Here is a 17786-nt window from a genome sequence, read left to right as displayed (position 1 = left end):
TTTCCAGTGAGGCATATATGCCCTAATATTGTGATTTACACATTAAGGTGTAGTTAATGATTCTTAGATACTTCCTGAATGTTAACCACGTCGTATGACGTTGCCTCCCCCCCCCCCCCAACTTAGCTAGAGTACTGTTCTCCATGGCCACTCCTGTTATTGACAGCAGTGAACCTTCCAAGACTACAGTGCAAACAAGAGGATATATACAGTAGAAGGTGATGGTAATATTGATAATGAAGCAGAAATGCCAAGTACCTATGAAGAAGCAAAGAGTTGATCATGACCAGCTATAAAGCTAGCTAAATACTTGAAGCTAATCACAAAGATTCAGTAGATCAATCTATCATAGCTAACTACATAACTAATGGTGAAAACATGACATATTAAACTCTCAGAAGTAGGTTTTAAACAGTAACTTACATTAAATTTCAAGCATTGCAAAATTAAAACCATGTCATCTCAGTCCTACTACGACTGGAAACCCTCTTCTAAAAATCCTGGATCCGCCTCTTAATTGTATATACTCAGTTATCAGTAAAGCATTCCATGGTCTGATCGTATAAAATAAGAATTAACAAACATCTTGTTAGTGGAAATCTTGTGACATAGTTTAGACAATCTAGCTACAGTGTAAAACTGTCTAGTTAGAAAAGGACCACAGTAACTTACTATAAAGGAATAATTAGAGATGAAATGAGAACCTTGACTCACATGACAGTAGAGTGCAACAAAATGAACTAAGTTGGTGGAAACAAAGTCAACTTATATATCACTTTACAATCTGTGTATAGAGAGTGACTGAGTCAACAGAGTGGTTTAACTGCAGTAGCATCTGGTGTTGCAGGAAGCTGTCCTTAGTCCTTGCTTCCCTGCTATTTTTTTTGTTTTATTAAATGAAACCTCAAAACAAAACTTTACGCTGATGATGTGTAACTTGTATTATTGACAGTATTGGATTCTAAGTCTTTACTCAATAGATCTGCCTAATAGCATACAAGACAACGTACAAAATAATTTACTATCTCTAGTTTACTCCACAGTCTATTAAGACTGATGGCACTGTTAACCCTTTTAGTCGATAGGATGGTGTTTTAAATTTTCCCTCAATGAAGGTTAATTTATCATCAAAGATTTATTTCACATGTATTGCTCTAGATGACATTTAACAAAGTAAAAATGTACATATACACTGCACGTATTAAAAAATTATATAGTCTATACAAGATTGTCTACAGTAAATGTTGCCACTTTTGACTTGGGTAATACACAGGATTGATCAACATTTCCTGTAGTTTTCACAACACTACATTTAACAGCTGAACAGTAACTTTCCGACCCAACTTCTTTCCTTACATGTCCATTGACTTCATTCAATAACTGTAAGTGTTGTTTTTCATATAAATTATTAGTTCCATTCACTTGATTTCCAGTAACAGTGGAATATAAACTGTTTAGATTGGGCCAGACAAATGGTGGCAGCCATATGGGGTTTGTGAATGTTTGTAGTTGAGCCAGTTGAATGGACTGAGCCTGCAATGCAGCCAATTGTGCCGCAGCTGTACGGTAGAGTGGAGAAGTGAATAATGGATTTGCAAAAATTGGTAACTGGTTACAACTGGTAGCAGGATGTTCTGCAGGATAAAGAAAAAGGTGTTAAAATTTATTTAATACAATATTGATATTCAGAAGTTTATTAGGCTTACACATATGTAGCTATAGAAATTGTATTACAGTACGGAGTACCCATCAGTCAAGTTACATGCAAGTATGTTTGAGAACCAAAATCTTTACCAATTTATGATTGTTCAATTAAGATGGTGATGTGTGTTCTATTAAAGGTAACAAGTATAAGACAATAATCAAGGAGGATTATCAACTAAAGTGTAAATCTTTAGCCATATAGTACAGATTTTGTATTTCAGGTGATGATCTCCCACTTATCAGCTGTAAAACAAGATGTAGCCTTCAAAAAAGTTGTGAAACCAAAGGTTGCAGCTAAGAAATGGCTGCAATGATGCTAACGTCAGTCAGTTTTAATTGTGATCAGGGGCATAGACAGAGGGGGTTCAGATGGTTTGGGTAAACCCCTTTTTCAGTGGTGAAAAAAAATTCTAAATTAAGAATCACATTAAGCTTTCAGCCTTGGAACTCTCCAGTAGATATACATATGCTGTCACGGCCTCCTGAGAATCAAATTGTACTAAAGGTGAATCATTAACGATGAAGCGAAGCGATTCTATACCGGTAGAGTGTATCACATGAGCAATTGTGCACATGATACCTGGTGGAAACGGCAGAGATCTGATTGTGAAAATGGTGGAGAAGAGTTGAAGAGCAGCAGCTGCAGTAATCGTGATATACATGTGTTAGGTTAGTACAAAGTATTGGATATGATATATTTACACTGTGAATGTCTGTTTAGTGCCATGAGGTGAGCACGTGATATTTCGAATGTATTGGAGTACAAGCCAATTTAGTGGCGAGTTGAGAGAAGAGCCAAGAATGATGTTAAAGTTTGTACTTGGAATAACGCTTTGTCAGCAAAAGCTCAGGATTGGATCCCAGAGAAGGGCGGTGTGCTAAAAGATTAAAGTTGGGAATCAGTATGCTATCCGTAAGCAAAGATTAGCTAGTTTTATTAATAATACAATAGGATTATAGTGTTCATAAGCTGCATAAACAGCAGCGTAGGTTTCAGCTAGATACAAGGCTCCTTTGTGGCTGTTATGTTGCAGAATTATCATAGAAAATATTCGGTCAACTGAATCTTATCAAACCAGGTCCTTAGCAAGGCCAGGAATTGCCATTCAAGCTTGCCACACTGTCAAAAGATAGCTCTTAAACCCAGCTTCGAGTGTTTGTAGGCATGCATAAATTATGCTAGAATAATTTCAGGAATAACCAGTGGTAAAAAGAATTAGGAATAATAGGATGACTTTCAGTTAGAATCAACATACTTTTCTTGTAGTAACACAGAAAATTACAAAAAAGAACATGCTTAAACATTGCTAGCATAAAATCGGTACAAAAGATTGAGATACTCTAATAGAGCCAGTCATTCACCCTAATGTTATGTGACTGGTCTATTAGAGTATCTTGATCTATTAAGGGCTGTTTTATGATTGCTAGTAATAATATTTTCAGCTCCATAAGAAAATGCATATAACTTACTTGGTTTCATGAATCACTCTAGGAGACATTTGGGAATAAAAAGAATTGCCAGAAAGAATAATGAGTCATTCAAAAAGCATAATGTACCCACTCAAGCCTATTTGAGTAATACTGAGGCTTAAAACCAATAGTCTGGTATCCACTGGTGGTGTTAGTTGATTTGCCTGATGTACAATTTGGATTGGTTTTGTAAAATCTGGCCACATCTGTTAATACTTTTGTAACACTCTAATAGAGTGCACATTTTTTTTTTGAGAATTTCTAATCCAACACACATAGAATGTTATACAACAATGTTTTAGCCTTTCTATTAATCTTTTATTCTTTGAGTAGAACTTAGTTAAGCTGAACAGTTGACAATAGTGATTCACTTGTGAAGAGTTTGGGAATTAGATGCAGAGGTCCCTGGTTTGAACCTTAGGTAAATTTTCAATGTTTTTCGTGCACTTTTTAAACTTCTTGGTGACTGTCCTATAAGAGTTTTGATGCTGTGATTTTACATCAGGTTGTAACTCTATAGCAGTCACTGCGATTTCTTTTAACAACAAAATTTATATTGTTAACCTATATACAGACTGATTTTTCAAGTTATTTCCATAAGCAGTTTACCCTAAAAATTAAATAATTGTCCATAATTATGTGAATATTTATCAGATTTTCACCAGACCTAGTACATGAAGCTTAAATGTGACCAGCTGACCGAAAACCTGACTTGTTTGCATAATTCTGTTTTTGAGATAAATGCCATTGAAATACATTGAGTAAAAAATGTGTGTTACAAAAAAGTTTGGCACGTTTTAATCACTCCAGTAAACCGTGAAGGAAGACACAAATTGAGGTCTCTAATACACTACTGGATTCGCCTCTTCATGGAAAGTAAGAATATTGTTGTTTCATTTCTCTACCATGAAGCAAATGTGAGTTTTGTGTGTTTGTTTACATTGTGGTAAACATGACTTTATCGCACTTCCTTCTTAATGGCATGGTTGTATTTAGGCCAAAAACTATACCTTCATGAATGCCCCAGTTCATGGAGAATGGAATGACACAAGTTCCAACTCTGTAGCCTGTTTCACTCGAGACTTATGATCAATTAAACAAGTGCCTGTAATTTTCTCTCGTATAGGCACTGTACAAATTGATTGTTTTGTTTTTCTTGTTGTCTATTGCTATAACTCAAAGCACTTATCAGATAAAGCTGAAACTTTAACAGCTCATTGGTTTTTCCTTCTAGACAACAAAAATGTCATATTAATGAAGTTCAAGGAAAATGCTGGGTTTTCACTCAGCGGATCACATATATATTCGAGGCCCCAAACAAAGAGAAAAAACCACAAAATTAAGCTGAACTTTGAAGGTGGAGGGCATTTGCAGGATAAAAATTATTCCATTTGGAAAACGGAACACAGAAAGCACTATGTATGCATGAAAATTGTGTTATTTCTTCCTATCAATATACCTACGGTGTGGCATGCCAGCTTTTTGGCTGCATGACACACTACCATGTGTCTTGACATTATAAACATTTACTTTCACTTCCTTGATTATCTTCTACCACCATATCTTCATAGCCTTTAGCTTGGTTTTCTTCAACATGTTTCTCACTAGAACTGCTCTGGGTATCATCACTTTCTTCATCATCTAATAAACAGTCACACTTCACTGATTGTTGTCCAGTACTATCATCACATTTGTGACTATCATTGTTATCATCATTACTGTACTCTTCTTTGTCCTTTGGAAAGTTGTCTCTGTGGTGAAGTGTGTTATATATGATGCAAAATAGTGATTATTTTTAACCAGGTGTGTACCCATAGTTGGCCTTCTGCCGGCTGTGGGCATACACTGTGGTTTATTGAAATTGTTTTCATAAAAAAGTAATGTGTGCACCTACCTATCTATGTTTGTCCATACCCACCACGTGAGCAAACTTGTTAAATGGTAAAAGCAGCTAGCATGTAAGAATTGAAAGCTAAATAAAGACTGTATTAAAATTCTGCACAGGTAAACTTTGCTTTCAGGTGGTTTCTTCTTGGCAGTCTGAAATATGGATATGGCAACTGTCTACACTTTGTGTTTGAATTCCAATTGGGTTTTACAGATGTACAACTGAAAAGCAATAGTGCATGCCTTGTAGGCTAGATAGTTTACTCCTTCGAGTTGAAGGGGGGGCATACCCCGTACTTATGCGAATGAAAATGAAGGACAGCTTCGAGGCTAAAATAATTTGTGATTTATAAATACATTCAATTACAATAACTAAATATTAAATAGCAAATCTGCAGGTAACTAGCAGTGGTGGATCCAAGGGGGGCATGTGCATTCCCCCCCCCCCCCCCCCAAAAAAAAAAACATACGAGATCGAGATACTCTAATAGAGCAGTCAGTCAAATAATCTAATAGAACAGTCACCACACATAACACTATTGAGAATCCTCCATAGTTGCTGACAATAAAAAACTAAAATCTGCAGCACTATATCCACACTTTTAAAATGCACATGGGCTTGTATATGTAGTAGTTGTAACACAGGCACGAGTGATTTGCCTAAAATATATGCACAAACACGCAGCCTGAGTGCATATATTTCAGGCAAATCACAAGTGCCCATGTTACAACTAATATATTCCACTTGGGTGAATCACCTGCAAATGTGGGAAAACTGCAGGAATGCTTCGCGAGTGTATTTATATGGGACCATTTGAATTTCGATTGTGGATAACGTCGTAAGAGCAACGACAAGGTACTGCTGAGAGGACAAACGTAAGTGTATCAACATGAGTGTGCAGATCGCTTCGATTGTGGGTACGCAATTAAACACAGGAAGCCCAAATGCAAGCTGAACAGCTCATAATGAAGCTTAAGTACACTATAAAGTACTTACTATACTAGCCATGAATAAACTAAAGCAGTGAATATGTTTACAGCGCTATAATGGCCTAGCCAATTAAGTGCCACGCCCAGTCACTACGTGTGTGTGACATCATGCCAGGTGTCAAAACAGCAATATAAAGACGATTCAAGTGCACCAAAGTATTTACTTTACTAGCCATGAATAAACTAAAGTAGTGAATACTATTAACACTAATGGCTAAATCAATTAAGTGCTACGCCCAGTGTCTGGACATTGCCACATGACCAGAACAGCAATATAAACTAACCTGTGGCCTTCTTCATTCACTGAGTAAAACAATGAACAATCTTCTTTCCCAAGTCCATGATCTATGCTTTGGCTCACTTTATAAAACTAAAACCCACTATCGATCCTGTGAAGTATCACTATATTAAAGCAGAGAAGATCACACAGTTTCATCAAAGAAATTGGATGATTTCTGAGAATGCTTGGGATGCATTAATAAGAATAGGAGGTAGTATATACAAGTTATAGTATATACTACCTCCATTTCTCGTTAATGCATTCCTGAGCACTGATAGCAGTGCTGTTATACTACTTATACACCTTCTCTTCCATTTGAAGTGAGGTGTGAAAGTGGTATATACCTTCTTTATAGGCTGATAATATAGCTAGCTGAATTACTCATGACTATCACTCATCCCTATACAACTCATGGTCAACTTACAGTAGAAAGTATACATTTGTACATAAAGCCACTCTACATCAACATTTTCAGTCTGAAATATATGAAATAGCTTTAGCTTCTGGGGGGCACACCCTACTCTATTTACCTACTGCCCTAGTGCATCCCCCCCCCCCACCGTTATAAACCCTGGATCCGCCCTTGGCTAGTTATTATTACATAATTAGTTAAGTACATGGTATCACGTTTAGTGGGAAAAGTTGTGAGCTGTCATTCAAATAGAAAAGGACCAATTTATTCTACACACCTACAGACTTGAAGGAATGAGGTCTGCAAGTAGATTAACAATAGTTAGAGTGCATTTGGTGGCTGAAAAGAAATTGGAATAGAGTTATAAAGTTACAAAACCAAGCATGCATAACATACATGATTAAAACTAATCATGTTACCTTTGCCTAAATTTGAACCATGGACCTCTTAGTTTACTTTGTAACTAAAAGTATTTATAATAGATCTAGAAATGGAGGTCCTCAGATTTTACAACACAATTATGTGTGTTGTATTAGTAGTCTAAAAAGTGTTCTATTAAAGTGTTGATTATATCATTATGATAAACTGTAACTTCAGGTGTAATATTCTTTCCTTAATAAATGTTGTTGTGTCTATAGAGATATAAAACAAGCTCCATAGCCAAGTATACACATCAAAAGAGCTAATTTATGATAAAGTTCGGAAATCAATAGTAGCTGAGAAATGGCTGCAATTATGTTAACGTTAACATAATTGCAGCCATTACTTGATGACCACTACCATTTTTTTTAAATCATGAAGGACGCACTTTTATCACAGCTTGGCTGTTTTGGCAAGGATTACATACCGTAGAGTCTGGTTGTTAGGCACATATGTCTAATAAAAGTTCATGAAAAAATATTGTGATTACAATATAGTTGTTAAGTGCATGCGCCTAATAAATACGTAAACCTCATTGTGATTATTATGGATTCACTCCCTTGGGGTTGTGTGAATTGTAGTCAATACATGTACCAATATTTTGAGTCCAGTTTTTGTGCACTGAATCCTTCATGTGGAGCATACTACAGAAGACCTTGCTTGGTAAGTATAGTATAGACACATATTTTGGCTTTTTACTTCATGAAATTTCGTGCTAAACTCTATTAGCAAACCTCTAGCATTTCTAGCTTTGTCTCATGTTGGAGGTTCGTGTTTGTCCACATGCACTTGTCAACCATGATTAAGTACGAGAAACGGGTATGTGCTTAACAGGTAATATGGGCTTAATATATACGTGCGCTTAACAACCAGACTCTTCGGTATGTTGTATCAAACAAGCACAAGGAAAATTTGAGTTTGATTAGGGATTATAGAAATAAAATGTAGTGAAACAAGGGGGTCGGCTACACCTGCGGATATACCAGTGGACATTAAATTCCTACTTCAGTCTATAGCCATTAGGGATTAAGTGTCCACTAGTATATCTGCAGGTGTAGACAACCTCCCTTGTTTCATGACTTTTTAATTCTATGAACTTAACATTCTTAATTGTTCCTTGTTTCTTTTTGCAACATAACCATGACTGATGAGAATGCATGCTTACCGCATTTAAAGAAAGAATGGCACTAGACATGTGATAAAATTAATTATGTGTCTGAACATGTACCCCAACCATCAATTACTGAGAAGCAAAGTGGCCAATACAGTGGAACCTCAGTTATCCAAACCCCTTGGGACCAGGGATGGTCCATAAGTCTGAAAAGTCCATATCTCTGAAATAAATAACCTTAAATAGCATAAAGAACTTTTTTTAAAATATCAGTATTATCAAATACCTAATAGAACAGTCACTACTCTGTGTAGAGCAGTTAGTTTGGTTAACCGAGAATCTGGATAAGTGGGGTCCGGATGACTGAGGTTCCACTGTATACTTTATATTCACCTATGTTCAGCCTATTACACAGCACAGTACGAAAAGTGTATCTGCAGTCAGTATGGAAATTACAGACGATAAACATGATGGCTAGTCAGCACAGCCATAGGGAAGTCATGATGTGCTACTGTGAATCGACGCCTTGAGCTGTCAGCAAAAAAGAATGGGACACAAAGGAGGACAAAGCTAAGTCCATGATGTGTGCTTTGTATGTACTGTGGTATGCCAAAAGGCACCTGTTGGGTTGAAGCAATGTCTAACAGTGAAAAATCAAGCCAATAGCCCTTGCTGTTATCGAGTTATGCTTGTCAGAAGTTGATTATAGGTAGTCAGTCAGGCAGTAGAAAATTCCACTAAAACAACAAAAAAAATTGTAGCAGCTTATTGGAAACAATTTTTGGTCACACTGAAGGAAATTTTGGGCTTGGTTATACCTCACCAATACTGACAAGGCACCATTAAGGTATTATCAAGAGTAAATAACTCTTGGTATTATGAGGCTGGTTTCTGGTCAATATTTTTTGTGAGAATGTGCAAACCTTCGTGATCCCTAATATACAATACTACCATACCATATGATTCTAACATTTTAATTACACGCTACATATGTAATTAATATTAACCATGCAATGACTCACAGTGATTTAAGGAATTTCAATTTCTCTGCTAGGAGATTTCTTTCGTCTTTCAATGCTGATAAACAATTTTCATTTTCTTCAGCAATACGTTTTAATTTCTATAATTATTAAAAGCTTATATAACAACAATAAAATTGTACTAGGAACTTTTAACTATTATATATGTTTTATAATGCTTAGATAATGGTATGCATAATATGCTTTGATCTTTGAAAGATAATGAGGTTTTTAAAATCCACTAAGAGACCTGTTAGCAGGTCCTTAAACCTGCTAGTAGGTGTTACAAGACCTGCTAGAAGACCTCAGCATCGCAAATTTCAGTTCAGTTTTGATCACTGACTTCCCATGCTCTTCCAAGCATTTTACAGGCTAATAGTCTGACAGCCAACACCAGTTCAACCACTCCATTATTTTATAAGCATGCTTAAAATAATCAATTATGGTAAGTAGAGTATAATGTTGTAGCTATATGTTTGTTATGATGAATGGACAAGTCCAGAGATATCATGGAAAATTCTGTTCAACGCCCATTTGTGTTTTAAAACTTTTTTGACTTCTATTAAACTATAGACAAACTTTACCAAATACCTAAATGGGCAAGCTTCATTTTGCATTATCTGAAATGTGGGTGTGGTCTGCATTCAAAACTGTGCCTGGTCTTAATGTTGCTGTGGCACCATAAGTCAGCAATAACTTGTGACAACTCATTGCCATCGTAATCCACTTCAGTCGACATTTTTTATCACTATCACTGATCTCCCATTGTGAGCAGTGACAAGATTCGAGCTTCGATTTCTTCAGATTTTCAACAAAGTGTTAGAGATTTTCTCACATAGCTATGTTGTAATAGCTACCCTTCACTACTTTTTATCACTGGAATCTGGTTTGTTAACATTTTTGTTGCTTAAGGCGTAGTCAAAATGTAATTGTTTTATAAGTGCAGTTCCTCTTACAGTAGTGTGAGCACTTCAAATAGTTTTGTAGCATCTAAATACGTTCCTCTAAGGAAAGTGTTGATACAGAAAATGAACGTCTGGTATAGTTTCTTTGCATGAAGAAGAAGACAACTAGCACAACTGAAGGAAAGACAAGGTGTAGAGACCAGATATTCATTGGAATACCTCTAGCCTTGTGAATGTGGTTAGTGAGTGAGCAAGTAAGAAATTGAAACCGGGTCGGGCCATCCGGGTCACATTTTCTCTGGGTCATACCCGGTTTACAGATTATCCGGGTCTGACCCGGATTGGATCACGTGAGAAACGAAATTGTTAGTTTGACGACATGGAAATTTATTAACGCTAGTCGCGCAGCTATTTCGTGAGTCGTGCCCACCTATCACGTTACAAACATATGCTCAGCCATGCCCATTTATTAGCAAGTGCAGTCTGTAGCACAAAACCGTGTCCGTTGCTGTCTGCACAAGTGTCTGCAAGGAGCCATGCCCACTAATCGATTATCGTACAAGTTATACATAGTCTAGTCTTGCAGCAGGATAAGTACTTTTGTGAGCTACACCCACTTTAATATATCAGGAAATTGTAATACTAGGTATGTACGAAGCCACACCAAATTGCTGCCTGTAAACTCACAGTAGCTACGTTGAACCAAACCCACTGACTGATTAATTTACCGGCTTAGTTATCACACAACTACTTGTTTACTCAACACGAATCAAACACTTAAACATTCGCTCGAGACTACCCAAAACATAGCTCTTATCACACGCCTCGGCTTTAATTAATCTTGGTCAATCCGGGTCACATCTGGGTCAAATCCGGGTCTGACCCGGATTGCTATCCAGGTCAGTGGGTCATCCGGGTCAGCAGTAGTGACTCGGTTTCAACGCTGATAAGATAGCAAAAGAATGCTGGTGGAAACAGGAAGCCCTGTCCTTGAAGCCATGCAATAATCACACAACAATCTTTCTTGTGGCTGCATTGCAACATTGAAGTCATCCATTATAGTTAAACCCAAAAGTATATTTTTATTTCTGGCACATGATATCTATTGTTCAAATATTCTAACTGGAGTCCATGCTGTGAGAAGTTGAAACGGTACAAGAATGACACTACATGATGGAAAAAAAATGTTAGCTTCAAAGGTGGCATGGTGGTCTCATTGTAGTGTGTGAGTGTATGCAACTTGCTGACTACCAACGATTAGACCAATTGTATTAACCCGTTGGTCAAGTTAATTTATCCAGCCAATAGAGGTAGACACTATACATGTAGGGATTCTGAAAAAGTCCTGTTTTAATGCCCCTCAGCCAAGAAAGTTTTCAAAGCTTAAGGTGCTGCTCTCGTGAGTGAACTTTTACCAGACACCATATTGAAACATCTCTCTAGCCACTATCAATCAAAAACAATCAGAAGGTTCAAGAGGAACTAACTTGAGAAGGAATCAGTGACCGAGTTCATAGCTGAACTGCAAATTTTAGTGAAGACATGTAATTTTGGCACCAACCTAGAGAGTGCCATTCATAACCAATTTGTGTGCCAGCAGAACTTGCTGTGTGAGGCTGAGCTGACAGCAGATTAGGAATCCCACCACTTGCAGCTGCATGAATACAATGTTGATTATTGGTGTTGAGTGCTTACCAGTACCAAATCCAGTACACCTCAGGCAAACAATCACTTAGCAGACTGCTATCTTACTACCTAGCCCTCTGAAAACTGACCATGATAGAGTTGAGAAAGTATATGCTATTGTGACAAAGCAACTTCCAGTGGTGACTTCCCAAATTGCAAAATCCACAGAACGTGACAGTGTTTTGTAAAAGGATAAACAGAAGACCTTCACGTAATTATGTAATATAACAATACATGTGCTTAGCACATGCAGTAGGTGTAGAGGTGTGTAGCAAAGTAGGCAGTACTGTTGCTATAGGGTTAAAAGCACAAAGAAAATTTTAGAATTCAGGGACCATGGAAATAAAAAGTAGTAAAACAAAGGAGATCACCTATACCTGAAGACCGATATACTAGTGGACATTTAGACTGACTTAGGAAATGTATCTTCAAGTGTATAGGCAACTACTTTTGTTTGACTACTTTTTATTCCTATGATCCCTAATCAAACTTACATAAAACTCTTAAATTTTCCTTGTACTTGTTTGTAACATTATTATGACTGGTGAATCCGTGCATACCATATCACACAGAAAGAATGGTGCTTTTTCCTCTGAACGCACGCCACAACTATCAATTACATGAAGTGGCCATTATGTTTCATTTTCGGCTATGTTCAGCCTGATACACAATGTCTGTGTTACAAATGAAGAGCAGTATGAGAAATGCCTCTGCAATTAATCCAGTTACTACAGAAAATACAGACATTTTCTGTTACGCTTGTCTGAAGACATCGGTGGTCAGTCAGTCAGTCAGTCAATCAGCAGAAAATTCCAGTGAATAAAAAAAATAATTTCGTAGCAACCATTGGAAGTGTTTAGGGTCATACTGAAAGCACTTTTGGGTTGAAGGTATATTGTGAGGCTGGTTTCTGGTCAAAAGTTTCATGAGAAAGTGCAAACCATGATCCCTAATATACAGTACTACTGTACTATATGATTAGCTAGTGATAATACACTTCACAACACCTTTACATAAACGCATGTATGAACTGAACTACAGGAACCCTATCAATGTGACCCTGCAAATTGTGAGGGGTATAAGGAGTGCGGGGGGCCAAAGCTAGCCATTACCAATCAGCCACAACTAATTTTGAATGTCAATATGCATGCAGACACACAGGTTACTGACTAGTTACCCACCACATGCTTTTATTCTAGATAGTAATTTCATTAAGCCTCCAAACATCAAAGGAAATTATAATCATAAAATTTTTATAAGTTGATTGATGATGTCCGAGATGCATTTGGCAGAAGGTGAGGTTTTGAGCTTATCATTCACTCATTATTTAAGCTTCAAATACTTGGATTATGCGACATATATCAGGGTGAGCAAGTGCCACCAGTTGACAAGCCGCTATCTGTCTCGGGAGGCAGCAAGCTGCCAACCTTTGCTGCCACTTAATGGCTAGTGGACTTGTGATTACCACATTAGCAATAACAAGGTCCTCTGGTGACTATCCTGCACAAGGACGTCACTAATACACACAAACTAAAAAATTATTGCAACAATGACTGTACGTAGGGCTGCAACCACCTTAAATTATTGTGGTCAATACAACACATAACCACTAATATCATTTCTCCCACTACTATTCTGTGTTGTAGTCTAACCTTTATCTCATCTATTGCAGTACACAGGATAGTTCTTAGAATTGGCTTTTGGTGTGAGTAGGGTTGGAGCTCCTGGTGAAGTGCCAGCTGTGCTTGTTTTAAACTTCTTCGTCTATTAGTTTAACAACTTAATTACATTTAGCATATAACCACAAATTACATCTACCTTTTCTTTTCTTTGGAGTTATGTACCATCTTAGCATGGGAAACAGATTTGGTACTGTGAAACTTAAGTTTAGGAAGGTGACCAGAAACATCATCATCTGAATCTTCATCATCTGAATCTCCATCATCTTTAACAAATGGGTTTTCTACTCTCTTAATATCCACAGCATAAGCATCCACTTCCAATGAGTCAACAGTAGTGGGAGCTTGGGCTTTATGTAATTTTCTTTTCTTGTTTCTTAAGCCAACTCGGATACAATCATTCAACGAGTTATTACCTATACAGAGAGCATAACCACATGTGATACTATTACAGGTATCAGCACTTCCCCATGTAGTATGTCTTCTAATACTCATACTCAAGTTGGTAAAACAGAACTAATTACTATTTCGCACTAAATTTGCAGACCATATAGTTTAGTTCTAATTTGGGAAAGTTCTCCAGTGAATGAAAATGAGAAACTTGTAGTAGTGTAATTACACAACAGACAATGCAATAAACACCACTGGAAACTGATACATATCACAGGTATGAAGTAAACAATAGGGAATTTAGCAAGACACAAATGGTTTTGCTATTTGCTGTACAATGCCCTCCACTTTCTTACCCTCCATCAACTTATTTTTGATTTATCATGAAGCTGCCAAATTATTGTCACCAAAATGGTATTGTAGCTATGTATCAATAAATTTCAAAGCTGTTCTGCCACCATCACAAAGTTTACGATTTGCCATTCAACAAACAAAAGCATTCAAGCCCTTATGGTACCTCAGTAGATGTCATGGTAAAATAATAATAAAGATAACGTCTCAACAGTTGGGGGAGTACGTGCATACCACACAAGTGTTAACAACCAATTACTCCATAATGTGGCTATTTTATTTTAAGAAAAGAATCTCATTTACCATGAAACAATATAAGTAGAGGTTATTTCTTATTTCATACAAAATTCATTAATGTATTGTGTGGATGGTCTTTGGAGAAAGAAAGGTAAACCCACACTACCATCCCTGTAAATAATGTATATACATGGTCGAGGGATTCTAAGACAGCCACCACCACACAAGCACTGCCAAACTACCAGCATAAAACACACACGTGCATACAATTACAGCACTCATTTCGTATGAAATTGTACTAACACGTAAAGGCTGTAAATGGACCTTATCTGCAATGACGTTAAAACACAAAATGGCGGCCGATAGTGTGGACACTTTGTACAGAGGCTATTGGGAGAGATGGCGGTTTGCTATGTTAACGTTTACATACAGCAGCAAAGGGCAAAGTGAGGCACACATACTTACAAGACAAATGAGCGTAGTTTTGTGTCGATACCAAAACTTAAGTCTGGTTTTGTCTGGTGGGACTATTTCGCATCACCACATTAGCCTCTTAGCTTTATTATTCAATAGTTCCATGTTGTGAAATCTGCAAACACAGCTCATTTTAGTGACAACATATGAAGTTCCCACACTAGAAACAGCTATTTTGTCAATCATGACATCATTGCAGATAAGGTCCATTTGTTGATAATACAACTATACAGCAGTATAATTGAACTTCATATCAATTACTATTGATGAAAGAGAGGTCATACAACTGTACTACTTGAGTGTCATTACTGACAGGCCCCTCTGTGGGTTGGGATACATTAATAGACAAAAAATATGACACACAATTCACAGTGTATCTCTGGCCACTCTCTTGCATTACTCCTTTAGTTACTACATGGCTATTTAAAGAATGTGGTCATGGTAATCCCTTTGACACTGGAACCATATATAGGGTTTAAACTGGTCAAGGCCGGACACAGACACAAATATGGACACGGAAAAAAATTTACATTTGTATAATAGTATACCACATTGTTTTGTACTATAGTCTCAAATTCCAGACCCAGAAGAAAACAACATGGGTATGAAAGTTAACTGTTATGCACATGTAAAACATATTTGAAAATGTGCATGTCTGCATCCATCAACCATGTCAGCTCTTTCTAACTACATTTGATGTGACCTCTCTAGTCTATGTGTATGCATAATGTAATTAAGTTGTGATGTCATAACAGCTGATAACACATAATAAATTATTTCCTATGAATGTATCTCTGTGCATCTGACTACCATACCATATGCCTAACACTGCTGTGTATACTAAATATAAATTTAATGCTGTTTTTGAGAGATATTACTTTTAAGTGTCTTTACTTATAGTGCATTCTATTAAGTGCATTCTTCGAATATTACACAAGAAATACTAAATACAGTTTGACATTGCTATTCAATATAAATTATGACAAATGCTATACCTAATACAGATCTGTATACCATATACGTCTGATTGTATAAAATTTTGAGTCAAAATATGTACACAGACATATACGCAACCAACAAAATATCTGTGTACAAGTAGTAGCTACACTAAGCCTATGATACCAGGACGCTTGAAAGAAATCCAGTTGTTTATTATTATTAACACTTTACAGTGACCAGCACTGAAGGTCTGACAGCAACATGTGCTGCAGCCTTAGGATTACCTAACCTAATTTCAAGGACTTAGACCTAATGACTTGAATGCAACTATATACTACTACTACTACTACTACTACTACTACTACTACTACTACTACTACTACTACTACTACTACTGTGTAACAAGTCCTGCAGGGACAAATAGTGCTATCTCATGATTACATTTGATCATGGCCAGGGTTTGCAAAGCTGCAATTTTGGCATGCAAACAATCTAATTTCTTGGAACTGACTTGGCCACGCCATCAAGTTATAGGAACACCTACTTACTTAGTTTACTAAACTCGGTCAGCATGACAAGTAGCAGCTATATAGTTCTGGGTGGTAAAACTAATTCTGCAATCACTTCAGCTACTTCATTTGTGCTGCTTATTAGCTATGACAGTTGATTCATGTGTCTACCTTACGTGTTTCAGTAGTAAGCTAATCTGATTCATTCTTACCAGGTTCACTGGGCTTTGTTCTCCTTCCTTCCAAGATATTTGCAGCTTCAACAAAGAGCAACAAATTTCCTTCTTCTCTAATGCTCATTCCAGTTGCGCGTCTCTAATGCTCATTCCAGTTGCGCGCTATACTGCAGGTAACAACAATATATAAACGTCTTACTAAATTACACTTACAACCTGTGATAGAAGGTCACGACGTTAGGCTCACTACACACCATATGCTACACACTCGATACGTGCGAGCTAATTTGCCTCGTAATTTGCCTCGTAATTTGCACACAGTGAATTTGTATGGCTTGAAAGTGCATGCACAAAATATACCCAAATACGTGGGCAAAACGTACTAGTAATTCCTGAAGCCAATTCGTTGAAATCCCATTAGTTAGTTCCATGCCTCAGAGTAGAACCGAATTCCTCGCTGAATTAATTTCACAAGCTCTTCTTGTACTGTAGCTACGTATTGACCGGTCTTCTATCAATCGACTAGTCCGCTTTCGAGCACCGACTTGTCCGGCATACCTATTGAAGCCTGTAGGTACCTAGCTATACACCAAGCTGGACTACTTTTGATCTGATATCCTGGCCGGGCTCTAGTTGCGTAGTTAAGTGAAAATGAATTTTCAGTCGTAGCTATCAGTGATGAATTAAGTAGCTAGCTACTTATTGTGGTAAATTTTTTGTACATGAAATTGTTCTTGCCATGTGACTCTTTTTATATGTGTGCATAAGAGGTTTATGGTTGGTTCACAACTCAGTGGGTGAGCAATGTGCCATGGGGGCTATCATCCAGATTGCTACTGTATGGTTGTGGCATGGTGCATGTAAAGAAACTGCTATAGTTGTAACCATGTACAGTATAGCATAAGTAAACCCGGGCATACCCGGGTGTCAGCAGTCAGTCACTCCTATGAAAGATTTAGCCAAGATAGTGATGAAGCAAGTAGTCAGGGATGCACCATGGAATTGACAAGTGAAGTACAGTGAAGAAAAGTGGGCACTGGTCAGGTCTTGTTACGCTGCTGACTATGTACCAGAAGTCACTTTTATTAAGCTTTTCATTAGCAGAGACTCGACAAATAGGTACAATAACTAACAAGTCAAATGCCTT

The 17786-nt window shown here is 37.2% G+C and overlaps 1 protein-coding gene across 1 annotated transcript; it reads right to left on the bottom strand.

Annotated features, from left to right (window-relative positions):
* Positions 1–1134: 1134 nt before the first annotated feature.
* On the bottom strand, positions 1135–17013 carry LOC136266974 (uncharacterized). The gene is made up of 7 exons (XM_066062020.1): positions 16856–17013; positions 16676–16806; positions 13703–13979; positions 13537–13648; positions 9297–9394; positions 4705–4925; positions 1135–1634 (listed from the first exon to the last, which is right to left on the bottom strand). Exons 2-7 carry the CDS (start codon positions 16761–16763, stop codon positions 1219–1221), a joined length of 1212 nt encoding a protein of 403 aa, XP_065918092.1. The 5' UTR covers positions 16764–16806; positions 16856–17013; the 3' UTR covers positions 1135–1218.
* Between the last annotated feature and the right edge of the window lie 773 nt (positions 17014–17786).

This window comes from Dysidea avara, chromosome 9 (assembly GCF_963678975.1).
Source record: "Dysidea avara chromosome 9, odDysAvar1.4, whole genome shotgun sequence".
In the NCBI taxonomy this organism is placed as follows: Eukaryota; Metazoa; Porifera; class Demospongiae; order Dictyoceratida; family Dysideidae; genus Dysidea; species Dysidea avara.
This window is presented reverse-complemented; position numbering and strand designations above follow the sequence as displayed.

Coding starts and splice junctions, on each gene's coding strand:
- LOC136266974 (XM_066062020.1), bottom strand. CDS start 16,763: ATGAGCATTAGAGAAGAAGGAAATTTGTTGCTCTTTGTTGAAGCTGCA. Junction 9,395..13,536: donor CTGCAATAGATGAGATAAAG/GTTAGACTACAA, acceptor TAATAATTATAG/AAATTAAAACGTATTGCTGA. Junction 4,926..9,296: donor TTGAAATTCCTTAAATCACT/GTGAGTCATTGC, acceptor ACTTCACCACAG/AGACAACTTTCCAAAGGACA.